Source organism: Ctenopharyngodon idella, chromosome 13, assembly GCF_019924925.1.
Source record: "Ctenopharyngodon idella isolate HZGC_01 chromosome 13, HZGC01, whole genome shotgun sequence".
Lineage (NCBI taxonomy): Eukaryota > Metazoa > Chordata > Actinopteri > Cypriniformes > Xenocyprididae > Ctenopharyngodon > Ctenopharyngodon idella.
In genome coordinates this window covers 9,309,956-9,329,101 of record NC_067232.1, presented here as the reverse complement: position 1 = coordinate 9,329,101, position 19,146 = coordinate 9,309,956, and the positions used below count along the sequence as shown (strand labels likewise).

Genomic DNA, 19,146 nt, shown 5'->3' with positions numbered 1-19,146 from the left:
AGAATCATTGGTTGTGTGCATGTCTTATTTAGTTCTTTGTATCATGGTTTTTCACATTGAAAATTCTTTAGCATTTAGGAATCATATTTAGTTGGATGGAAAAAGATCCAAAACTCTCCATCAGTCAGAAATTTCCATCAGTCCTCAAGTCCATAATTAAGTAATATTACTTTCATGATTTGTGTGGGAAATCTTGGTTCTGTATCACCAAGTAATGCTGCAGATTATTTGCACTGGGGTACTGCTATCCCAGAATGCCTGGGGGAGAGTATGTTGTGAGGATCTTGCGGTCAGCTTGATTCAGCACACTCTCATTTGGGGTTTTGGGCAGGTTAAGCTTTCCAAATGAATGGCCTGTGGTGTAGGCACTGTGGTCTAAATTATGGGCTTTTGCATTTAGATCATGAAGCAACCCATTCACAACGCAGCCACATTTCCCTATGTTTAGCATCACCCTTGACCGTATCTGTCTCCTCCAAACCTATGCTTTTTGGATTAAAGGGCATCAGGGACAATTCAACAAAAAAGTGGCCAACTCTTGCTATGACAGTTGTTAAGTCTAACAGTCTTTGACATCTCCCTGTATTTATTCCATTCTCAAACTCAAGTTGTTCTCAAGCATGCAATATGCACTTCTCTGCTAAGCGAATAGCCCCCTTAAATGTATTTGTTTTTTTTCTTAGTGGGCACCAAATCTGCGACGGAAGAGAGGGCGGAGGAGAACACGAATCAACAGCAGTGTCACGACCGAGACCATCTCAGAGAGAACAGAGGTGCTAGATGAGCCATTTGAAAACTCTGATGTAGAAAGCCCTCTGCCACAGCCCAGCAGGAGGGACGGCAGCGAGGATGAGGAAGAGGAGAAAAACCAGAGAGTAGCCGTGCGTCGGCCTGGAAGACCAAGGAGACATGGAGAAGACAATCACTCAAATCAATCTAAAGGAGGGAATGTGGAAGGTAAAGACATTTAACATTTACAACGTACTGCTTTTTTTTGCATATCTGAAAGATAAATTAATATGTAACTTTTTTTTTTTTTTTTTTTTTTTTTTTGGGGTATTTCTGAAGCAGTAAAAAAGGACAATCCTCGACCTGTAAAACGGAAGAAAGGCTGGCCCAAAGGTGTCAAAAGAGGCCCTCCCAAATGGAGACTAAAGGAGCGCAAAATGGGCTTTAAGCTCAACCTCTACACACCTCCTGAGACACCAATGGTCACAGTGGAGCAGGAGCAAGAGGAGGAGCAGGATGCCAGCCCTGCCTCATTCTCAGAACCATGCGAGACCTTCAGAGAGCCCAGGCCAGAGGACCCAGAACTGGACACCTGCATTTCAGAGCCCCACAGTCCAGAGCCACCAGAGTCTCACAAAGTAAATGAGGATGAGTCGACAGACAAGTCTGACACGGTGGAAAATTCTCCCTGTGCTGATGAGACAAGTGAGACAACATCAGGTCCAATAGATGCTGCTGAACAGTCAACTTTAAATACAGAGGAAGTCAAGGACCTGAAGCCAGAGGGTGAAGCAGAAGGCAGGGTTGGTAAGGGCTCGGGTGAACGAGACGAGGAAGAGGATGAGGACGAAGAGCCAGAACCATCTCATGTGGATGATCATGATGCAGATGATGAAGATGATAGCCATGAACAAAGAATAGAGGACCCAGTGCCACTAACAGAAAAAGATCTTACTGAAGACCCAGAGCCAGTCACAACTATTAATAACAATAATAATAATAATAAAAATCCTGAAGTGCAGCCGAGCCCCATGGACCCACTGCCTCATTGCTCTGAGGAGCTTGCATCTGAAAGCACTCTTGTGAGCTTGGGCATTCGACAGGGAGATACTGTGGACTCGGATCATCCTCCAGACTCGGAAACCGAGGAAGAGGATAACTGTCAGAGGCCCGAAGAAAGGCATATGGGCCCGTTGACCCCTGCAATAAAAGAAGACCATAACATTTGCCCTGAGCTTGACATGGAGACTGCACAAGCTGTGCAGTCTCTGACTCAAGAGTCTGAGCAAGAGAGGCACTTTCAGGACTGTGTGGAGACTCAGGAGGCCTGCCACAGCCTACAGCGGTATGTTCACGTCGAGCAGAGCCCTCAGATGACTCCCGTGGACGACTGCCAGCAGTCAGATCACAGCAGCCCTCTGTCTTCTGTCCATTCTCACCCGAGCCAATCTGTACGATCAGTCAATAGTCCAGCGGTGTCCATTTTAGAAAATGGCTACACACAGATTAGCCCCGATCAGGGCACCGTCTCGGTGCACTCGCTTCATAACAACATGGAGACAAGCCCAATAATGGATGTGCCCTCGGTGTCGGACCATTCTCAGCAGGTGGTGGACAGTGGTTTCAGTGACCTAGGTAGCATTGAGAGCACCACTGAGAATTACGAGAATCCCAGCAGTTATGACTCCACGCTGGGTAACAGCATTTGTGGCACGGGAGCAGGAGCAGGCGCCTCCTCCCAGAGCAGCTGTTCCTATGGCAACCTCTCCTCCGGTGGCAGCCACAGTCAGAGCAGCTGTGCTGTGTCCCAGCAGATGGCCGGTCCTGTGGTGAACAATACTGGCGCTTGCAGCATGCTCCAGCAAACCAGCATGAGCTCCCCTCAGGGATGCAGTGTGAAGTCTCCGCAAGGCTGTGTGCCGGAGAGGCAGCCCAGCCATCCCCACGGACATGGGCACAGCCATGGGCATGGACACGGGCATAGCCACAGTCACCACCACAGCCATCACCAGCACCATCCGCACCATCAACATCACCAACACCCACAGCACCAGTACCAGCAGCCTTTGTCACACTGCTCCATGCCGGCCAGCTTCGCTCCACCCATGCAGCTGTCCGACATCCCAGAATCCAACAACCCCTCTAGCAACCTGGGTCTGTATGACCGAATGGGCCAGGGAGAGTATGGAGGTGGACACTATGGTCAACCCTCAGCTACATTCAGCCTGCATAAGCTACAGCAACTCACCAATACCATCATGGACCACCCCTTGCCCTTCAGCCATTCTGCCTCGCACTCCATCTCATCCTATGCAAACAACAACGGATCGTTGTCAACGCAGCTCGGTCCACACAATCCTGCGCTGGTTTCTCTGTCGCAACCTGGTGGAGGTCCTCAGTCGCAGGCTACTGGGACTCCTCCGCCCAATATGACTCCACCGCCCATGATGCTGCAGCGCAACATGGCTACACCCAACATGAACCTGGCCCCGTCTCAGAGACTGCAAACACAAATGGCCTCTAAGAATCACCACCCCATGTCCATGCCCTCTATCCGCTCCAAATCGGCCCCTCTGCCGCCCCACCACCAGCAGCAGATGTATGGTAGGGGTCCTCAGACTGTAGCCATGCAGGCTCCTGGGAGGACGCTGGCCATGCCGCCGCGGATGAACATGGGGGTGAACCTCATGCCCGCTCCGGCTTACAACGTCAACTCGATGAACGTGAACGTCAATATGGCGATGAACACTTACAGAGTGACGCAGCCTATGATGAACGGGGGCTACCATGGCAATCCTACCTATATGAATCAATCTCCACAGTACTCTATGCAGATGGGCATGATGGGTACCCAGCCTTACCCTCAGCAGCCCATGCAGGCTCCTCCCCATGGCAATATGATGTACAGCCCAGCAGGTCATCATGGTTATGTGAATACCGGCATGTCCAAACAACCCTTAAACGGGCCTTATATGAGACGATAATCAACGACCTGAAAGTAAGGGTCATGATGTTGCAAAGTCAGCTAGTTGACTTGAGGTATTTAGTTTGTTCTTATTTTCATGGTTAATGTTCGCTTTTATGGATCTTTCTAAAAGAACCAGCACTTGGTAAGAATGCAAAAAAAGTTTTGTTTATTGGCTAAATTTTAGCTTTTTTCCCCTATTTATGGGAAGCCTTACAGCATAAGATTTAAAATGTAACATTTGTGTAAGCATAAATCTCCCCTGAACTGCATTGCAGTTGAATGGAGGTTACATTTTCTTTAAGTTGGAACCTGCATTATGGAACCTTTAAATGTGCCTGCATTGTATGTTTTTGGACAAAAGAGCCTTTTCAATGTACCTTTAGCAATCGCAAGGTTATATATGTAAGTCTGTACTCATGCCTTCATATTATTTAAATTATTGTAAATCTACTTTTATATTTTTTTAAATGTAAGGTTATACTTAGCATGCTATAACGTCTTTGTTAGTGACAGTGCATCAAAGTAGTACTGTACAGTGTTGTGCTTAATAGCAAGCAATTTTATATTAAATGTATGGCCTTGGTTAGGTTTCCCTCGTATGGAAGGAAAAATTAAACTCTATTTTTGTTGATTCTAATACTGTAAAGATTTGAAAAAAATCGTCATGTTCGGCTTGGAAGGTTCTATTGCTAATTGTGTATAATTTGTTACTTTATAACAAGTTTCTTTACCTGAGGCAGCTTTCTGTTTTTATACAATTTAAAGCAATTTCTGTCACAATAGCAAAGAACAGTCAATGTCAGTATTTGTACATGTAGAAATCTAAATCAAGGGGGAAGGGTAAACGAAAACATTTCAAATGGGGCAGAGTTGCAAAATTATTATGAGTGTCAATTTACTCCAAAGTTGGTCTTTTATGAAATGCCTTTAAACTTACATTTTCATTCCATCTGTAGATTTTTTTTATCTTTATAAAACATCTGATTTATATTTTACTGAAATGTAGAGCAGTAGCCTTGTTGATAGACAAAACAGATGGCATGTAAAAAGGTAAATTGTATCGTGTCTGTTTGTATAGCTTATTTTGTAGCCTTTGTACCTGTACAGAATGGCAGTTTGACGTAAGAGGGATATCCTGACTGTACTAATTAACAGAGCAACAGTCCTGTATTTATGAGTTACCTTTTTAGTCGGTCACTTAAATGCTGTACATTTTAGCAGAAAATAAATTATGATGAGCCACTGACAGACTTAAAAGTGTGTATCTCATGCTTATCGTGACTTGTACTTTTCTTGAAAGGATCTGTTACAGCCAACAAATTTTCAAATGCATTGTCATGGTTGGAAACAATCTTGTAGAGTGCAGGGACCACTGAATAGAGAAACGGATGCTTTTGACTGGAGAGGATAGACAAATTTAGCTGGAAAACACTTAATGTATCTAATGCAACAGCACGTAAGTGCCTCATACATAGCAATAAATGAACAAACATAGTTTTTGGCTCTAGTACACTTTGTAAAGCACAAATATTTAATGTTTATAGTGAAAGGTTTTATTAGTTTTATTCTGCTGTGCAAACATTACTACCCAGAAACAAAATAGCTGAAAAACACGATGGCTGTATCAAAGAAATGGGTGCATATTCCGTATGCTTTATTAATAAACTTCAGCCAAGCCTTAATTGTTGAACTAATTGGATTTAAAGCAACTGTATATACTTTTGTGTGTTATAACTAGAATTCACTGTTGTAAATATACCACTGTCATAATTGCAGTGGAAAGCTGTACACATGCATTTGTCGACAAGCTAAATGATTTCAAAAGCAAAGAAGAACCATGTCGGCTGATAAGGTGAGCAATATTACAACCATAACAATAAGAATGGAATGACCAATATTTCGTTTTGTGCGCTAAGCCTTTGTGTATGCATGTAATGAAATGTTGGCGACATGATAGGCCACATTGCACATAATATATTTAGCAGTATAGACCAGAGTTCCTCAAATCCACTGCCCTGCATAGTTTAGTTCCAACCCTAATGAAACACACCTAAACAATCTAGTCAAGGTCTTCAGGTTTGCTAGAAAATTGCAGGTAGGTAGTTTGATCATGGTTTGAGCTCAACTCTGCAGGACAGTGGATTTGAGAAACCCTGGTATAGACTATCATAGCAGAGAGACCTAGCTGAAGCTTACCTGCCATAAGATGTATTTATATGATGCTATCCTGAGAAAGAAACAAGCCATTTGCCTTATTAGAAGTCACTGTACCATCAGAATTATTTTGATACCTATAGTTCAAGGTAAAAAAAACTTTGTTGCTTTTAAGCCTGAAGTACAGAGATGGAACAATTTAAGATAATACTATTCAATTTTAGGTTACCTTCCATTTTCCATCAGTTTACTGTATCAGCATGTATCAAAATGTATCTCAGTCACTGATATTAGTGATGACTTCATAGGTCAGCACTGATCTCTCTTGGGAGAATCTGCATCAGGAACACTTGCCTCCATCAGTTCTGCTTTTTTGGACCTCTCATTTGAATTCTACAGGGCTCACTTGATTGAGTCCTTGAGTGCCTGTTACTTCCCTCTTATCTAAAGAGATTTAACATGCCCTGTCTCTCTTTACTTACTTTCTGCTTTGCTGAGTGCATGGTCAATAAATTGAGCTCCAGGGTAGAGAAACTCCGAGAGGTTTAAAATAGCTAAGTCTTTTGCCTCCACTCCATAGTAATCAATGTTCAAGCCTAGGTAGCATTAGCAACATTATTCCATTTTCCCCTCTGTCGCACTGAGAACATTTTGTACCTTTGTGCCAATCTGTCTAAAGTCGAAGCAAATACTTGATCCTCACTTTTAACCCCAGGTAAAACTTTTACATGTTAATCTATTTCACATAGTACCTTTTGACATAGTAGCTTATATATATATATACATTATTTCATTTTATTTATTTATTTATTTTTTTACTAATTTAGATATGGACCAGATCTATATATCTACTATCTCCTGATTTTTGTCAAAGCCATTCAGTTCTTCCACAAATGCTCACATACAGTCTCTTTCTGAATGAATCTGCACTGGTGTAAGTGTTCTTTGGATCCCATCTTACTTTTCAATTCCCATCTTTGAACATATGAATCTTATTATGCCTTGGAGAGGATGGAAAAAAGAAACGTCATGTAACATTTGTCTTGTTTTAATGGGTTTGTCTTGTAATTGCATGTTGGTATGTTTTTAATGGAGCTAATAGGGAATCTATAAAAGCTGTCAAAGTTTCTTTTCTTTTTTTTATCTGCAGGGTCTATTGGTTCAGCCTGAAAGCAAACACTTGACTGAAGGCTTGGGTTTCAGTGTCTTAAAACTTTATTGCAAGTATGCATGATCATGGTGATGTGACGGCTGAAATACTGTCAAAACAGATGTCAGATTTCAGTAGATTATACAAATACATTTACTTTGCTTACTATGGTTAGGGCAAGTGGAAATCTCAAGATTAGGCCTGAACCGCCTCTATTCTCTACGGTCTGAACTATTGCTCCCCTCTCTTCAAACACAAGATTGGATTTCCAAAATATGCCGCTTAGTGTATCAATGATTGTATGTGTAAACATGAGAAGAAAAAAAAAGATTACATTTACCCACCTAATGGTGTGGTGCTTGACTCCAATATTAACAGCCTGGGGTGGTCCGAGTAGACGCGTCATGTTTGCTTGGCCCAGAATAGGCTGCACATTTGAAATGATATTTTTAGGCTATTGATCTCTGAGTTCTCTGACCTTCGTAACATGCAGCACAGGAGCTGATGAGGGGAGTGGCGCATTTGCTGTACACACAGCACACAGAATTTGGTGCAGATGTGTGTACTGTAGCTGCCTCACTATTGTGATTAAAACGATTAAAAGCAGGCGATCTGACCTCTAAATCGCTGCTTGCACTCCCATTGGTAGTCGCCACATCGCTTTGCTGCTCATTTGCATAAAGTTGAGTGTGCATCACCAACAGACACTGTAATGATGACAGTGGGATCCCTTGAGGTCCTAATAGAGACCTGTTTTCTCATGATAGTTATGCGTATACGCTGGCGCGAGAGAAACGCAGTCCCCCAGACTGTGACGCATTTCTGCAATAATTCAAAAGTGTATTTACTGTTTATTGTTTTTTGCTTAATTTGTTATTCTCTGAGAACATTTTTTATGGGCCTTATATATATCCCGCATATGTCTATAGAAGTTAACCCTTATAACTTATTCCAAACCCAGAAATGTGAATCAGCTTGAACCCCTGTTATGAACGGAAAGCTTGTTTGTATATCTGTGCACATGCACAGCATGTTAGCTCCTTAAAAACTGCTTAAAATCAGGAAAATTTTGTCCATAAGACACCCCTCAAACATAGCCCATAGCCCATATCACATCATTATGCAGATTTGAATATCCAGAATGAAAAAAATTCATGTTCTCATCATGGGCCGTGCTTGTGTTGTTGTCATGTTTGTGGTTCATGACAGATACAAGGGAGGAAGATGGCAGCTTCAGTCAAAGGCCAGTGAATCTGACTTTTGTCCCAGAGGAGACGGTACAGCCTGGGCCCAATTCCACCAGCCAATTATTCCCTCCTTACACTGCCTGCTGCGAGCCCTCCTACAGGCAGCTGTCCTTCCTGGCGCCCAGTGACTAAATTTGACAAAAATAGGAAATCTCTGTAGAGCTGTGCTTGTAATTTAATCCAAAAGGTGTTTCTTTTTTGAACCGAGTTTAACACAGTCTCTGTAATGCGAGCTTGGCCGCTGCAAATGGAATGGTAATTGCTTTTCGCTTCCCAGATATGTGAAAAGGACACATGAATCATCTCCGGAGAGGGATGGTTTTCAAAACCATCAGCACTGGATGTTTTTTTTCCCCCTCCTCTCATACTCAGTCACCACCATCACTCACCTTGACAGGGAAGTCATTAAATTGGTGATGTTGAATTCCTTTTACTGTTTTGTCAGGTTCACTTATTCCTTCAACCTTGAAATCTTCTTTCTTTCCCACAAAAGCAGCTCTATTACTGTGAGACGAGGTCTTAATTTTCATGAATTTCAAATAATTCCAGCACATATGTTCCAAAAACATTAGTGTCGCTAGCTATATTTCCGTTAGACGTTGTTTTATATACTCCTTTTAAATGTTTTTGCACATGCCTGCAATGTAGAAAATGTAAAGAAATATGTGGCTGTGGGGGGTGATGTTCATACTTCATGCCTGAGATGGCAGATAGCTATCTCAGCACAATGCTCTTATTTATAGCTTCTCTCTGTTGAAACAGTATTACAGCCAAACCACATTAGTTAGTCTTCCATTAAAGTTGATTAATCATTTCATATCAAGCTGCATATTCTGTCCCTTGTATGTATTAAACATTAGTCATTATTTACACTATACTGTTTAAAATATGGAGTCAATAAGAATTATTATAGAAGCAGCAGAGACCGTTTCAACATTGATAATAATACGAAAGTTTTCATGAGCACCAAATCAGCATATTTAAATGATTTCTGAAGGATCATGTGACACTGAAGACTGAAAATTCAGTTTTGATATATCACAGGAATGAATTACATTTTAAAATATATTAAAGTAGAAAACAGTTATTGTGAATTAGTATTATTTTACAATTTTATTACATTTAATATTGTATTTTTGATTAAATAAATGCAGCCTTGGTGTGACTTCTTTTTTGCAGTGTACTTAATTTTCAGTCTTTAGTGATTATCAAAAAAGAAGAAATGATATGCATATATTATATTTCAAAATATAACATACTTTTTCCCCAGTAACTATCTCTTCAAATGGTGGTCCAGAGTTCTCAGCTGTTCTAAAAAGCCTGAGTTGGGATAGATGTCCCTGTTCAATCGGACAGCGATGATGGCGTCTGTGAGGGTGAGGTTCTCACACATCATGAGGAAAGCCAGGACCAACGTTCCGGAGCGACTGACTCCCATTGCACAATGGACCAGCACTTTACCTGCAGCAAACAAACAACCTCCTAACCTATTATGCATTTTTGACATTGGTTACAATTTACATATTTCACTTGTTAAAATGACTGTACTGCCTGCTGACTTTGCACTGCTCCATTTTAGTTTTATACAAAATTAATCAATAAAAGGTCAAGAAAGTCAGACTTGCCATTTTGAGTGAGTGCAGCCTTAATGAAGGATGCAGTAGAGCTGAAATACTGGCTCAAATCAAACAGTGGGTGATCTGAAGCCTCGACTCCACAGTAACTTATACTCATGTCTGAGTAGAACTGGGCGCCTGTGTTGATGCGACGCGGTCCGTCGGCACAGTTTACAACATGGGTGATTCCCAGATCAGCAAGAAGTCCTTTATCACGAGCCGTTGACCTGAAGTGAGTGGCTCTTTAACATACACTACTCACAAAAAGTTAGGGATATTTGACTTTCAGGTGAAATTTATGGAAAATGTAAAAAGTTCATGCTACAGTAATATTATATCATGAAAGTAGGGCATTTAAGTAGAAGCATGCAATGGTAATTTCTTCATCTCAAACAATTTACTGAAACAAAAGCTAACAACAGTGGTGGGTATACCGCAACAAAAAATGTCAATGTCTCAATAACTTGTCATGTGCCTTTGAGCATCAATCACAGCTTGACAACGACGTCTCATGCTGTTCACAAGTTGACTTATTGTCTGCTGAGGCATGGCATTAAACTCTTCTTGAAGGGCTGCCCTCAGGTCATTGAGGTTCTGGGGTTCTGGGTTACGACCCTCTACACGACAACTCAGCTGATCCCATAGGTTTTCTATGGGATTCAGGTCTGGAGAAAGTGCAGGCCACTCCATTCGAGGTATACCCCAGCCTCCAGCAGCCATTCCCTGATGATGCAACCTCGATGAGCTGGGGCATTATTGTCCATGAAGATGAAATCAGGCTTGTGTTGCTCATGCAGAGGCACAATGACAGGATTAATGATGTTATTCAGGTAGTATTGGCTTGTCACGGTACCAGTCACAAGGTGTAGGGCAGTTCTGTATTGACTAGACACACCTGCCCAGACGAATGGTTTCGAATGGTCTGACGTGACACTCGGGTGCCTCTCACCTCCCTTAGACATGCCTTGAGTGGCATTCATCATCCGGTTCCGCAGGGCACTGTTCACAATGTCAGCATGGGATGTGGCCAAAGCACATTCACTTCTATGCCTTTCTGTAGCTGTGTCTCATTTCATTTAATTTCGAAGGCTGCATCCTCCTGAGGACACATCCTGTGAAGGACGCGGTATAAGGAGTGTCCTTAACCAGATTTAAACGAGACGTCCAGGCAGGAAAGGAAACAGGAAGTATCACGTTGCTGTGCCAACACGTTCACGGCCGCTTCATTGCGCTCTCACAACAGTTAAATGAATGAAAATTATTTATAAATTTGGAAAGTAATTTGAAAAGAAAATGTATTCACTCATTTTATTTTGGTTAATGCTTGAGGAGCTGTGGTGTATGTACAACAGATATCTGTTGCAGAGACAAAGGAGGAGGATATTAAGAAGAACAAAGTTTAAAACAAAAATAAGCTTGAAACTACTTACATTTAAACACCACATCTTCACTTGTACTGTACATGTACATCTGCCACGGCCGCAAATTTTTTTTTTTTTTTTTTTTTTTAATTTTTCAAATAAATAACGGTCGTTAACAGTGACGCAAAGAATTGTGGGCTATCTGCAGCAGCGAAGGATACACCTCATGCATCCTCCGAATTCCCGTGAAAGAAGGACGCAGTCGAAGGTCGAATTCGGAGAGCCCTACTTACTTTTCTGAAATGATACAGCCTCAATGACGTATGCAACCTTGAAATGCGACCTCCGGAGGACGCAGCCTTCGAAATGAGACACAGCTTGTGACTCTTCCGGTCTCTCTGTGTCTCTGTTGTAACCTGCTGATGACACACTGTCACACTCTAAGCTCAGTGGCAACTTCCCTCTGAGAACATCCCGTTTGAAGCCTCGCAATGGCCAGGTATTGTTGATCAATTGTTAGGTGTCGTCTTGGTCTTGTGATGTCAAAATGTGAACTGCATGATGAAGAGGACTGTTTAAAATACAAATTTTCATTGAACCAGAACATTTAGTGGTTGATTCATGGATCAGACACTTGTTGTGATTTTTGCGGTTAATCACCTTGTTAGAGAACAGCATGTTATGCAAGAAGTACTGAAGCATTGAACAGCTGGACATGTGCATTCAAAAGTTTAGAGAAGGTCAAATTAAGTTCACCTTTAAAGGATGTAGTGCGTTTTAGGTGCATTCTAAAATTTCACCCGAAAGTCAAATATCCCTAACTTTTTGTGAGTAGTGTATGTCTTCATGTTTTCGATCACATCATTTACATATTGAACTGTAATTAAAGCCACAGGTACCTATCTTGGTTAGTTGCTTTTTCTTCTCAAGAAGAAAACTTACTCATCTCCAATGTACAGGCCGGGCCAGATAAGACTGACAGGTCCGAAAGGCTGCCTGTTAGTCAGCAGCAGATACCGCAGATCTGATATAGATGGCGTCTCATATGCTGCCTGCAGTTGAGAGGCCAATGGTTTGTCTTTAGAGGCTTTTCTGTTAAAAAAAAAAAAAAGAAAAGAAAAAAGTTAGACATATCTGGAATCAATGAGACGTTAAGTCAATGCATGTGTTATGAGTAGAATGATCAATGCATATTTTCATGGAACAGTTTGTATTTACGCATATTATTTTGACCTTTCTGCTTTTGTAATCATGTTTGCCTTCACAGTCCAAAGGGAAAGCAGGTGAAAATTAACAGATGTCTTCTTTTAAAACAAAACACCACATAATTTCTGAGGTATTGTGTAATTTATTTCATAGCAACAAGAAAAGAAATGTTTCAGAGGGCACAATGTGACATTTTTTTTTTTTGTCTGTTCCACTGGACCAAGAAATTTAAATGCTTTATCATCACATTTTTGTTTGGTCATCAGTTTCACAAATATCCGTGGGTCACAACACCAATGGATTTGAGCAGAAACTGTAAATATGTTGGAACATATGATACCCATTAGAAACTCACTACAGGGGATCAACCCTTAAGACATGTAGCCATGCATGGCTCTTCCACCTTCCCATGATAAAGAGCAAGCCACAACCGTTTCATTTCCCTCCAGTAAAAAACCAAACATGCTTGCTGGCTCATTTCGAAACAAGTTCAAAGTATATCTCATCTGGAAGAAATTTAAAAACCTGCCATTTATTTTGTGACCCTGCTGCCCTTTGGGGGTTATTTACTATTTATGGGGAAGCCATTCAATTTTGCCTTCTGATACCCACTTTGCCATTGCACTACAATGGATATTAGCAAATAAGATCTGGCCCAACAGAACTGGGACAAGGCTATGGGGGAGGAGGCCCTTAAGGAACATGCTCTTGAAATGGGATTCATCACATTGTTACCAAGTTTTCAGTTACAATTTGTAAGCTTCCAGTTTTTTCTTCCTCTCTCGGACGAGGCTCATGTCAAGATGTCGAAGCTGGTTAAGAAAGCCAGGGTTAGGACAGATGTCCCTGTGTTGCCGTACAGCTTTAACAGCCTCCATTAGAGTAAGATCCTCACAGATCATGAGGAAGGCCAACACTAGAGTGGCAGAGCGACTCACTCCCATCAGACAGTGGACAAACACTCTTCCTGAAGAAGAGAACAGAATCAATGCAAGACACGTACAGTGCAAATGCTACTTTTAGTATAGCCAAAAGAATGCTTCAGTGCCATTACACATGATGGGTGCTTTCGAAACACGGCTTCGTGAAGCTTCAAACCCTTTTTTATGAATCAGTGGATTGTATTAAACTGGCAAAGTCACGTTATTTCAGCAAACGAGAAACCAGTTGAAAATCATCATTTGATCTGATGAACTCATGTGTCTAATATATGGTTTTATAGAATTTAAGGTTCAGTTTTAATGAGTTTAATGAATTTTAATAAACGTGCCGGTAATGAAAAGGAAAAGCAATCGTTATATATTGCTATATAAATATATATTGCTATATAAATAAATAAAAGAACACAAATTATACAGACACCTCATAATTAATGGTATTTGATTTGTAGATTAGATTTAATATATTACAGTATACTGTCATAAAAAAGTAATTTGTGAAAGATGTCTTTATGCACCTTTTGGCTATGTTCACTTTGCTTTTACACTGTTTTGACCAGCAGGTGCCGCCAGCCTTTGGAGTTTTGAGCGCTTCGAAACCAGTTCGAACAAAGAACTTTGGTTCGAAACAGAATTTCAAAAGATTCGATTCTTCCATCAATATTTTCCGTTATGTGCCTGAGGCCCCGTTTACACTAGTGCGTTTTCGTTTTAAACCGCATAACTTTTGCTACGGTTACGCCTGTCGTTTACACTCCTCCGGCGTTTTCGACCCTCGAAAATGGAGACTTTCGAAAACGCTGCTGAGCCCGTTTTAGTTTGAAAACTCCGGGGTTGCGTTTCTACGGAGCCCCGGACATGACATGAAGGAAAAAAATAGTAGGCTAAATCGTGTGCACGATTTATTAATTCGTTCCCTCGATTTACTAAAATGTGTGCACGATTTATATTTCGTTCCCTCGCTTTACTAAAACAATTTAATTTTTTTCTTGCATGTCATGTGCGGGGCTCTGTACGTTTCAGCGTAAAACGACCAAAACGGAGCGCATGCCTAGTGTGCATGAATGGTCATGTGACATGCGTTTTCGGTCGTGTAGTGTAGACGGAGAGCGTTTCTGAAACGCTAGTGTAGACGAGGACCGTTTTCATTTTAAAACGCCGTTTTAAAACGCAAAACTGAAAATGCAGTGTCTGCACATGAGCCTGGAATAGAATGTACAAGCTGTTGATCATATTTGTGCCGCTTATTTTAAAAACTAGTCAAAAAAGGAACGGGAAAATGGAACAATAAAAACAGCAGACAAAGGTAGAAACACGTTGTACTAATGTGATAAAGTAGTTGTAGTGCGCATGTGTTGAACGCGCCTGTAAGCGTTTATAGTCGAAATGTTAAAACTCTCTATAGTGTGCGAGAAGCAATGGTGGGAAAATTAAGCATTCCCCAACCAGGGCAAAGGTACTTAATAATTATGCTGTAAGACAGACTAGCCAGTGGTATAGTGAAAATATTGCATCAAGAATGTGTTTCCTCCATATGTAACTCACCTTTTTTTGATAGTGCAGCTCGTATGAACCTTGCTGTTGGATAGAAAAACACACTTAAGATGAAGTCTGAGGAATCATCAGCCTCCACTCCATAGTAATCTATAGACATGTCTCTGTAAAAGCGGGCTCCAGTGTTGACATGAGGGGGTCCACTAGCAGCATTCACAATGTGTGTGATCCCCATATTGTACAGCATTGACTTGTCTCTTGCCGCAACCCTGACAAAACATAAACACAGAGAACATCTGTAGTTCTGTATGTTTTCTTTGAATTTCCATTTGAATAGGAAAAATAATACACACTCATTGCCAATGTACACATTAGGCCACACTTGGTTGACATGTCCAGTGGGCCGTCTGTCAGCCAGCAGGAAGTTCTGCAGTTCAGCAGCGGATGGTGTTTCATAGGCACACAGCTCCTTGAGAGACATCCTGGCCCCCCCAAAAAATAGATATTTTTATTTAAAAATTACAGTCAGTGATCGGATGTTATCATGCTAATATGCCTGATATGCAGTTTAGATGCATTCTCCATCCCTCTTTATTTCAAATAGCCCATCAAACTAGTTGAGCCCACCTGAGGCCGTTGCTCGTGAAATCTTCTTGTTGCTAAGAGCGCACTGACACTCCACTTCAGCTCTTAACATCATTAAAATGAATACTGAGGGCTTTTATGGAATATCATTCCACTTAGGATTCCTTGACTGTTGTGGCAAATGTGTTTACAGCTTAGGTGTGGTAAAGAAAGCGTGAGTTGCCAGAGCTGTGAGCGATTCTCTGAGTTAGCTTTCATAATAGCTCGCCAAAACACCAAAATGTTACTTTCTAAAAGCCTCTAAAATCTCCCCTCCTTTTGTGAACTTACATTTTGCAGCCGGTGGCCCTTTTTTCCCCTTGTTCTCAGATTGCCTGCTCTTCTCTCCTTGGTCAGGGACGTTGTCGACAGCCAGTCCACAGATATGTCTCTGGAGGCTGTTTCTTTTTTTAAATGGTGTATAATTATAAACCTCCCTGGATACAAAGAGCTCTTCCAGGTCTTAGTGGGCAGTCAGGTTTGCTTTTAGAAGACTGTCTTTCCCTAGACAATGATCTTTTGAGCATGTTCTGCACATATTGTGTATATCTTGGCTAGACTCCCAATATTGTAACTCACTCTTGCAGTGCAGACGATGGTAAAGGTGGGTCATCAGCGGCTTTCATTGCACACATACATCTTTATCATGAGTCATTGTGCAGGGAAATACACATCATCTCACGAGGTCTCGCCAGATGCTAGGTTAAACACTCTTGAAATCCAGATGTTCCTTTCATTTGCCTTGAGGGCGAGTCTTTGATAAATGGTGAGATCTTTGCATATGCAAGTGCAGTGACATGTTCGGTAATTGGAGCGTGTCAGATACCCCTCTCAAAGATACGCTGCCTTCTTTGTACTCCAGCTGAAACTGTTTAGTTAGTGCTCAAATGCTACTTGTGTAAAACAGGAAAAGACTTAACTAAGAGTTGTTCTTTCCATGCTGGTAAAATAAGCTTTGAGACCCATAGTAATTACGGTTTTATGAAGCTAATAAAAAGGAATTAATGGCTTGGGTGTGAAAGCCACATACACCTGTTCCTTCTTAAGATCTGCTTATTACTTACTATTATTGAAACCACATACTGTATACGAACAAATCACAATAACACATAGTATGTTTGATGCATTTTAATAGACTTATCCGTTTTTTTTTTGTTTTTTTTTAAGTCCTTGTCCTGGTGAGTGCACTGACTAAGCTTGGCTTTATTTAATCTTTATTTGGAAATGCAGTGTATGTAATTTGTATTAAGTAGTCCAAATTTGCCAATTTTAAATGGTCATGGTAGATCCAATCCATGAATCATTCAGCCTGCTTTTCTTTTGTGGTTTTAAAAGTAATGGAGGCTTCCTGGATTCAAAGTAAATAGTCCCACAGTAACATTTTCTGTACCGCTTAAAAGTTTGGGGTCAGTAAGAATTTTTAATACTTTTATTCAGCAAGGATATATTAAATTGATCAAAAGTGACAGTAAAGATGTTTACAATGATATATAAAAATATATATTTCAAATAAATGCTGTTATTTTAAACATTCTATTCATTAAACTGCATCCTCTTCCCCATAAAGAATTATCATCATTTCCTTAGGGAATCATTTCCTTAAGGATCATATGACACTGAAGTCTGTAGTAATGGCTGATGAAAATTCAGCTTTGCCATCACAAGAATAAATTTCATTTTAAATTGTAATAGTATTTCAAAATTGTACTGTTTTTACTGTATTTTTAATAAATTAAATGCAGTTTTTTTCACATTAAAAAAGCTTACACAGTGTATGCTTTTAGCTATGCTTTTCTATTGCTATTTCTTCAAAGCAGTTTGTTTAAGCCAAAATATATGTTGCTGCTGGGCTGATCTGTTTGTTCTTTTTATCTGTGATATCTTAGGCTTGACAGTCTTCCCTGAGAAAACACTGACACAATGTAATCATGTACAGATGCATCTGTTTTCCAGAGCACTTGTTTGACACTAATGTGGTCATCAACGTCACCCCCTCTGTGCCTCTGGTTCCTCCACAGTCAAATCAGGAGATGACTTCGCTTAGCTGAAAATATATACACACACTTGGCCTAGCTGCTTGCGTCTGTTCCCCGTTTCTCTTCTCAGCTGCTTCCATGATTTATCATCGTACAGTGTATGCCAAGCAGCTAATCAGGAAGCAAAGTAGTGTCTTAATTGAATGTTCTCTGAAAGAGATGTGTGTCCGGGGACTTGTGTGGGTCCTGCTTCCTCTGGTTGCACAGCTGCAGGTCACGCTGTCAGGGTGACGACAGGAAGAGCCAGTCCAGGGGAATTAGTTTCCCTCCTCGAGGTTTCTGTGGGTTAATGCTGTTCTATTACAATCTTGGTAGGTGGGGTTACGGTTCCCTTAAAGTACATCTGCATGATGAAATGTCATTGACAAATGATAAAGGACAGGTTTGAATCTATAATCTATTTATCAACGTAGCATTTTTTTTATGTGGTTAAACTTCACAAAAGAAGCCTGTGTTAATTTAGCATATGAAGAATATCAGATGAAAAGAAAAATATTATGGGAGGACACTAAAAAACAGCAAGATTTAAATTTGATCTATTTCATGGTACAGCACTGCACCCTGCTGGAAGCACTCGGAAGCACTAAGGGAAAATTAGGCAAAAATGCAGTAGATCAGTGGTTCCCAAACCTGTCCTGGAGGACCCCCAGCCCTACACATTTTGTATGTCTCCCTCATCTATCACACCTGATTCAACTCATGTGCTCATTAGTAGAGACAGCAAGACCTGAAATGGGTGTGTCAGAAATAGGGAGATATACAAAATGTGCAAGGCTGGGGGTCCTCCAGGACAGGTTTGGGAACCACTGCAGTAGTTGAATAATGTTATACCCTATACCTAAAAATGGTCATCTGCAGTTAAAGGGTTAGTTCACCCAAAAATGAAAATTCTGTCTTTAACTACTCATGTCGTTCCACACCCGTAAGTCCTTCGTTCATCTTGGGAAAACAAATTAAGATATTTTTGATAAAATCCAATGGCTCGTGAGACCTGCATTGAGAGCAAATTAATTTAGATTTTCAAATGCCCAGAAAGCTACTAAAAACATATTTAAAATAGTTAATGTGACTACAATGGTTCAACCTTAATGTTATGAAGCGACAAGAATACTTTTTGTGCGCCAAAAAAAACAAAATAACGACTTTATTCAACAATATCTAGTGAAGGGCGATTTCAAAACACTGCTTCCTGAAGCTTTGAAGCTTTACGAATCTTTTGTTTCGAATCAGTGGTTCGGAGTGCGTATCAAACTGCCAAAGTCACATGAACCATTGAAATTTCGAAACACTTATGACCCAACGAAGCCTCGTTTACTGAAATCACATGACTTTGGCAGTTTGAGATAGTTTGATTCACACGCCGAACCACTGATTCAAAACAAAAGATTCATAAAGCTTCGAAGCTTCATAACATTAAGGTTGAACCACTGTAGTCACATGAACTGTTTTAAATATATCTTTAGTAGCTTTCTGGGTGTTTGAAAGTCTAAATTAACTTGCTCTTAATGCAGGCCTCACCGAGCCATCGGATTTTACCAAAATATCTTAATTTGTGTTCCGAAGATGAATGAAGGTCTTACGGGTGTAGAACGACAGGAGGGTGAGTAATTAATGACAGAATTT

General features: G+C 40.7%; 2 protein-coding genes across 7 annotated transcripts in view; one reads left to right on the top strand and one right to left on the bottom strand.

The window, feature by feature from the left end:
• kat6b (K(lysine) acetyltransferase 6B) overlaps window positions 1-4,954 on the top strand; it is a 40,553-nt gene extending 35,599 nt beyond the window's left edge. For 5 of the 6 annotated variants that reach the window (XM_051916404.1, XM_051916409.1, XM_051916407.1 and 2 more), the window contains exons 16-17: window positions 684-957; window positions 1,069-4,954. In XM_051916404.1, the coding sequence (XP_051772364.1) occupies window positions 684-957; window positions 1,069-3,713 (2,919 nt within the window). In that variant the 3' untranslated portion in view covers window positions 3,714-4,954. The remainder of the gene's footprint in view (window positions 1-683; window positions 958-1,068) is intronic. The other variant, XM_051916408.1, reaches the window with a different exon arrangement.
• Window positions 4,955-11,799: 6,845 nt separating this feature from the next.
• LOC127524677 (dual specificity protein phosphatase 13-like) lies at window positions 11,800-18,087 on the bottom strand. Its single transcript, XM_051916435.1, has 5 exons — window positions 15,779-18,087; window positions 15,217-15,345; window positions 14,915-15,132; window positions 13,182-13,398; window positions 11,800-12,317 (listed from the first exon to the last, which is right to left on the bottom strand). Coding segments are annotated over exons 1-5 (720 nt in total). The 5' UTR covers window positions 15,781-18,087; the 3' UTR covers window positions 11,800-12,163.
• Between the last annotated feature and the right edge of the window lie 1,059 nt (window positions 18,088-19,146).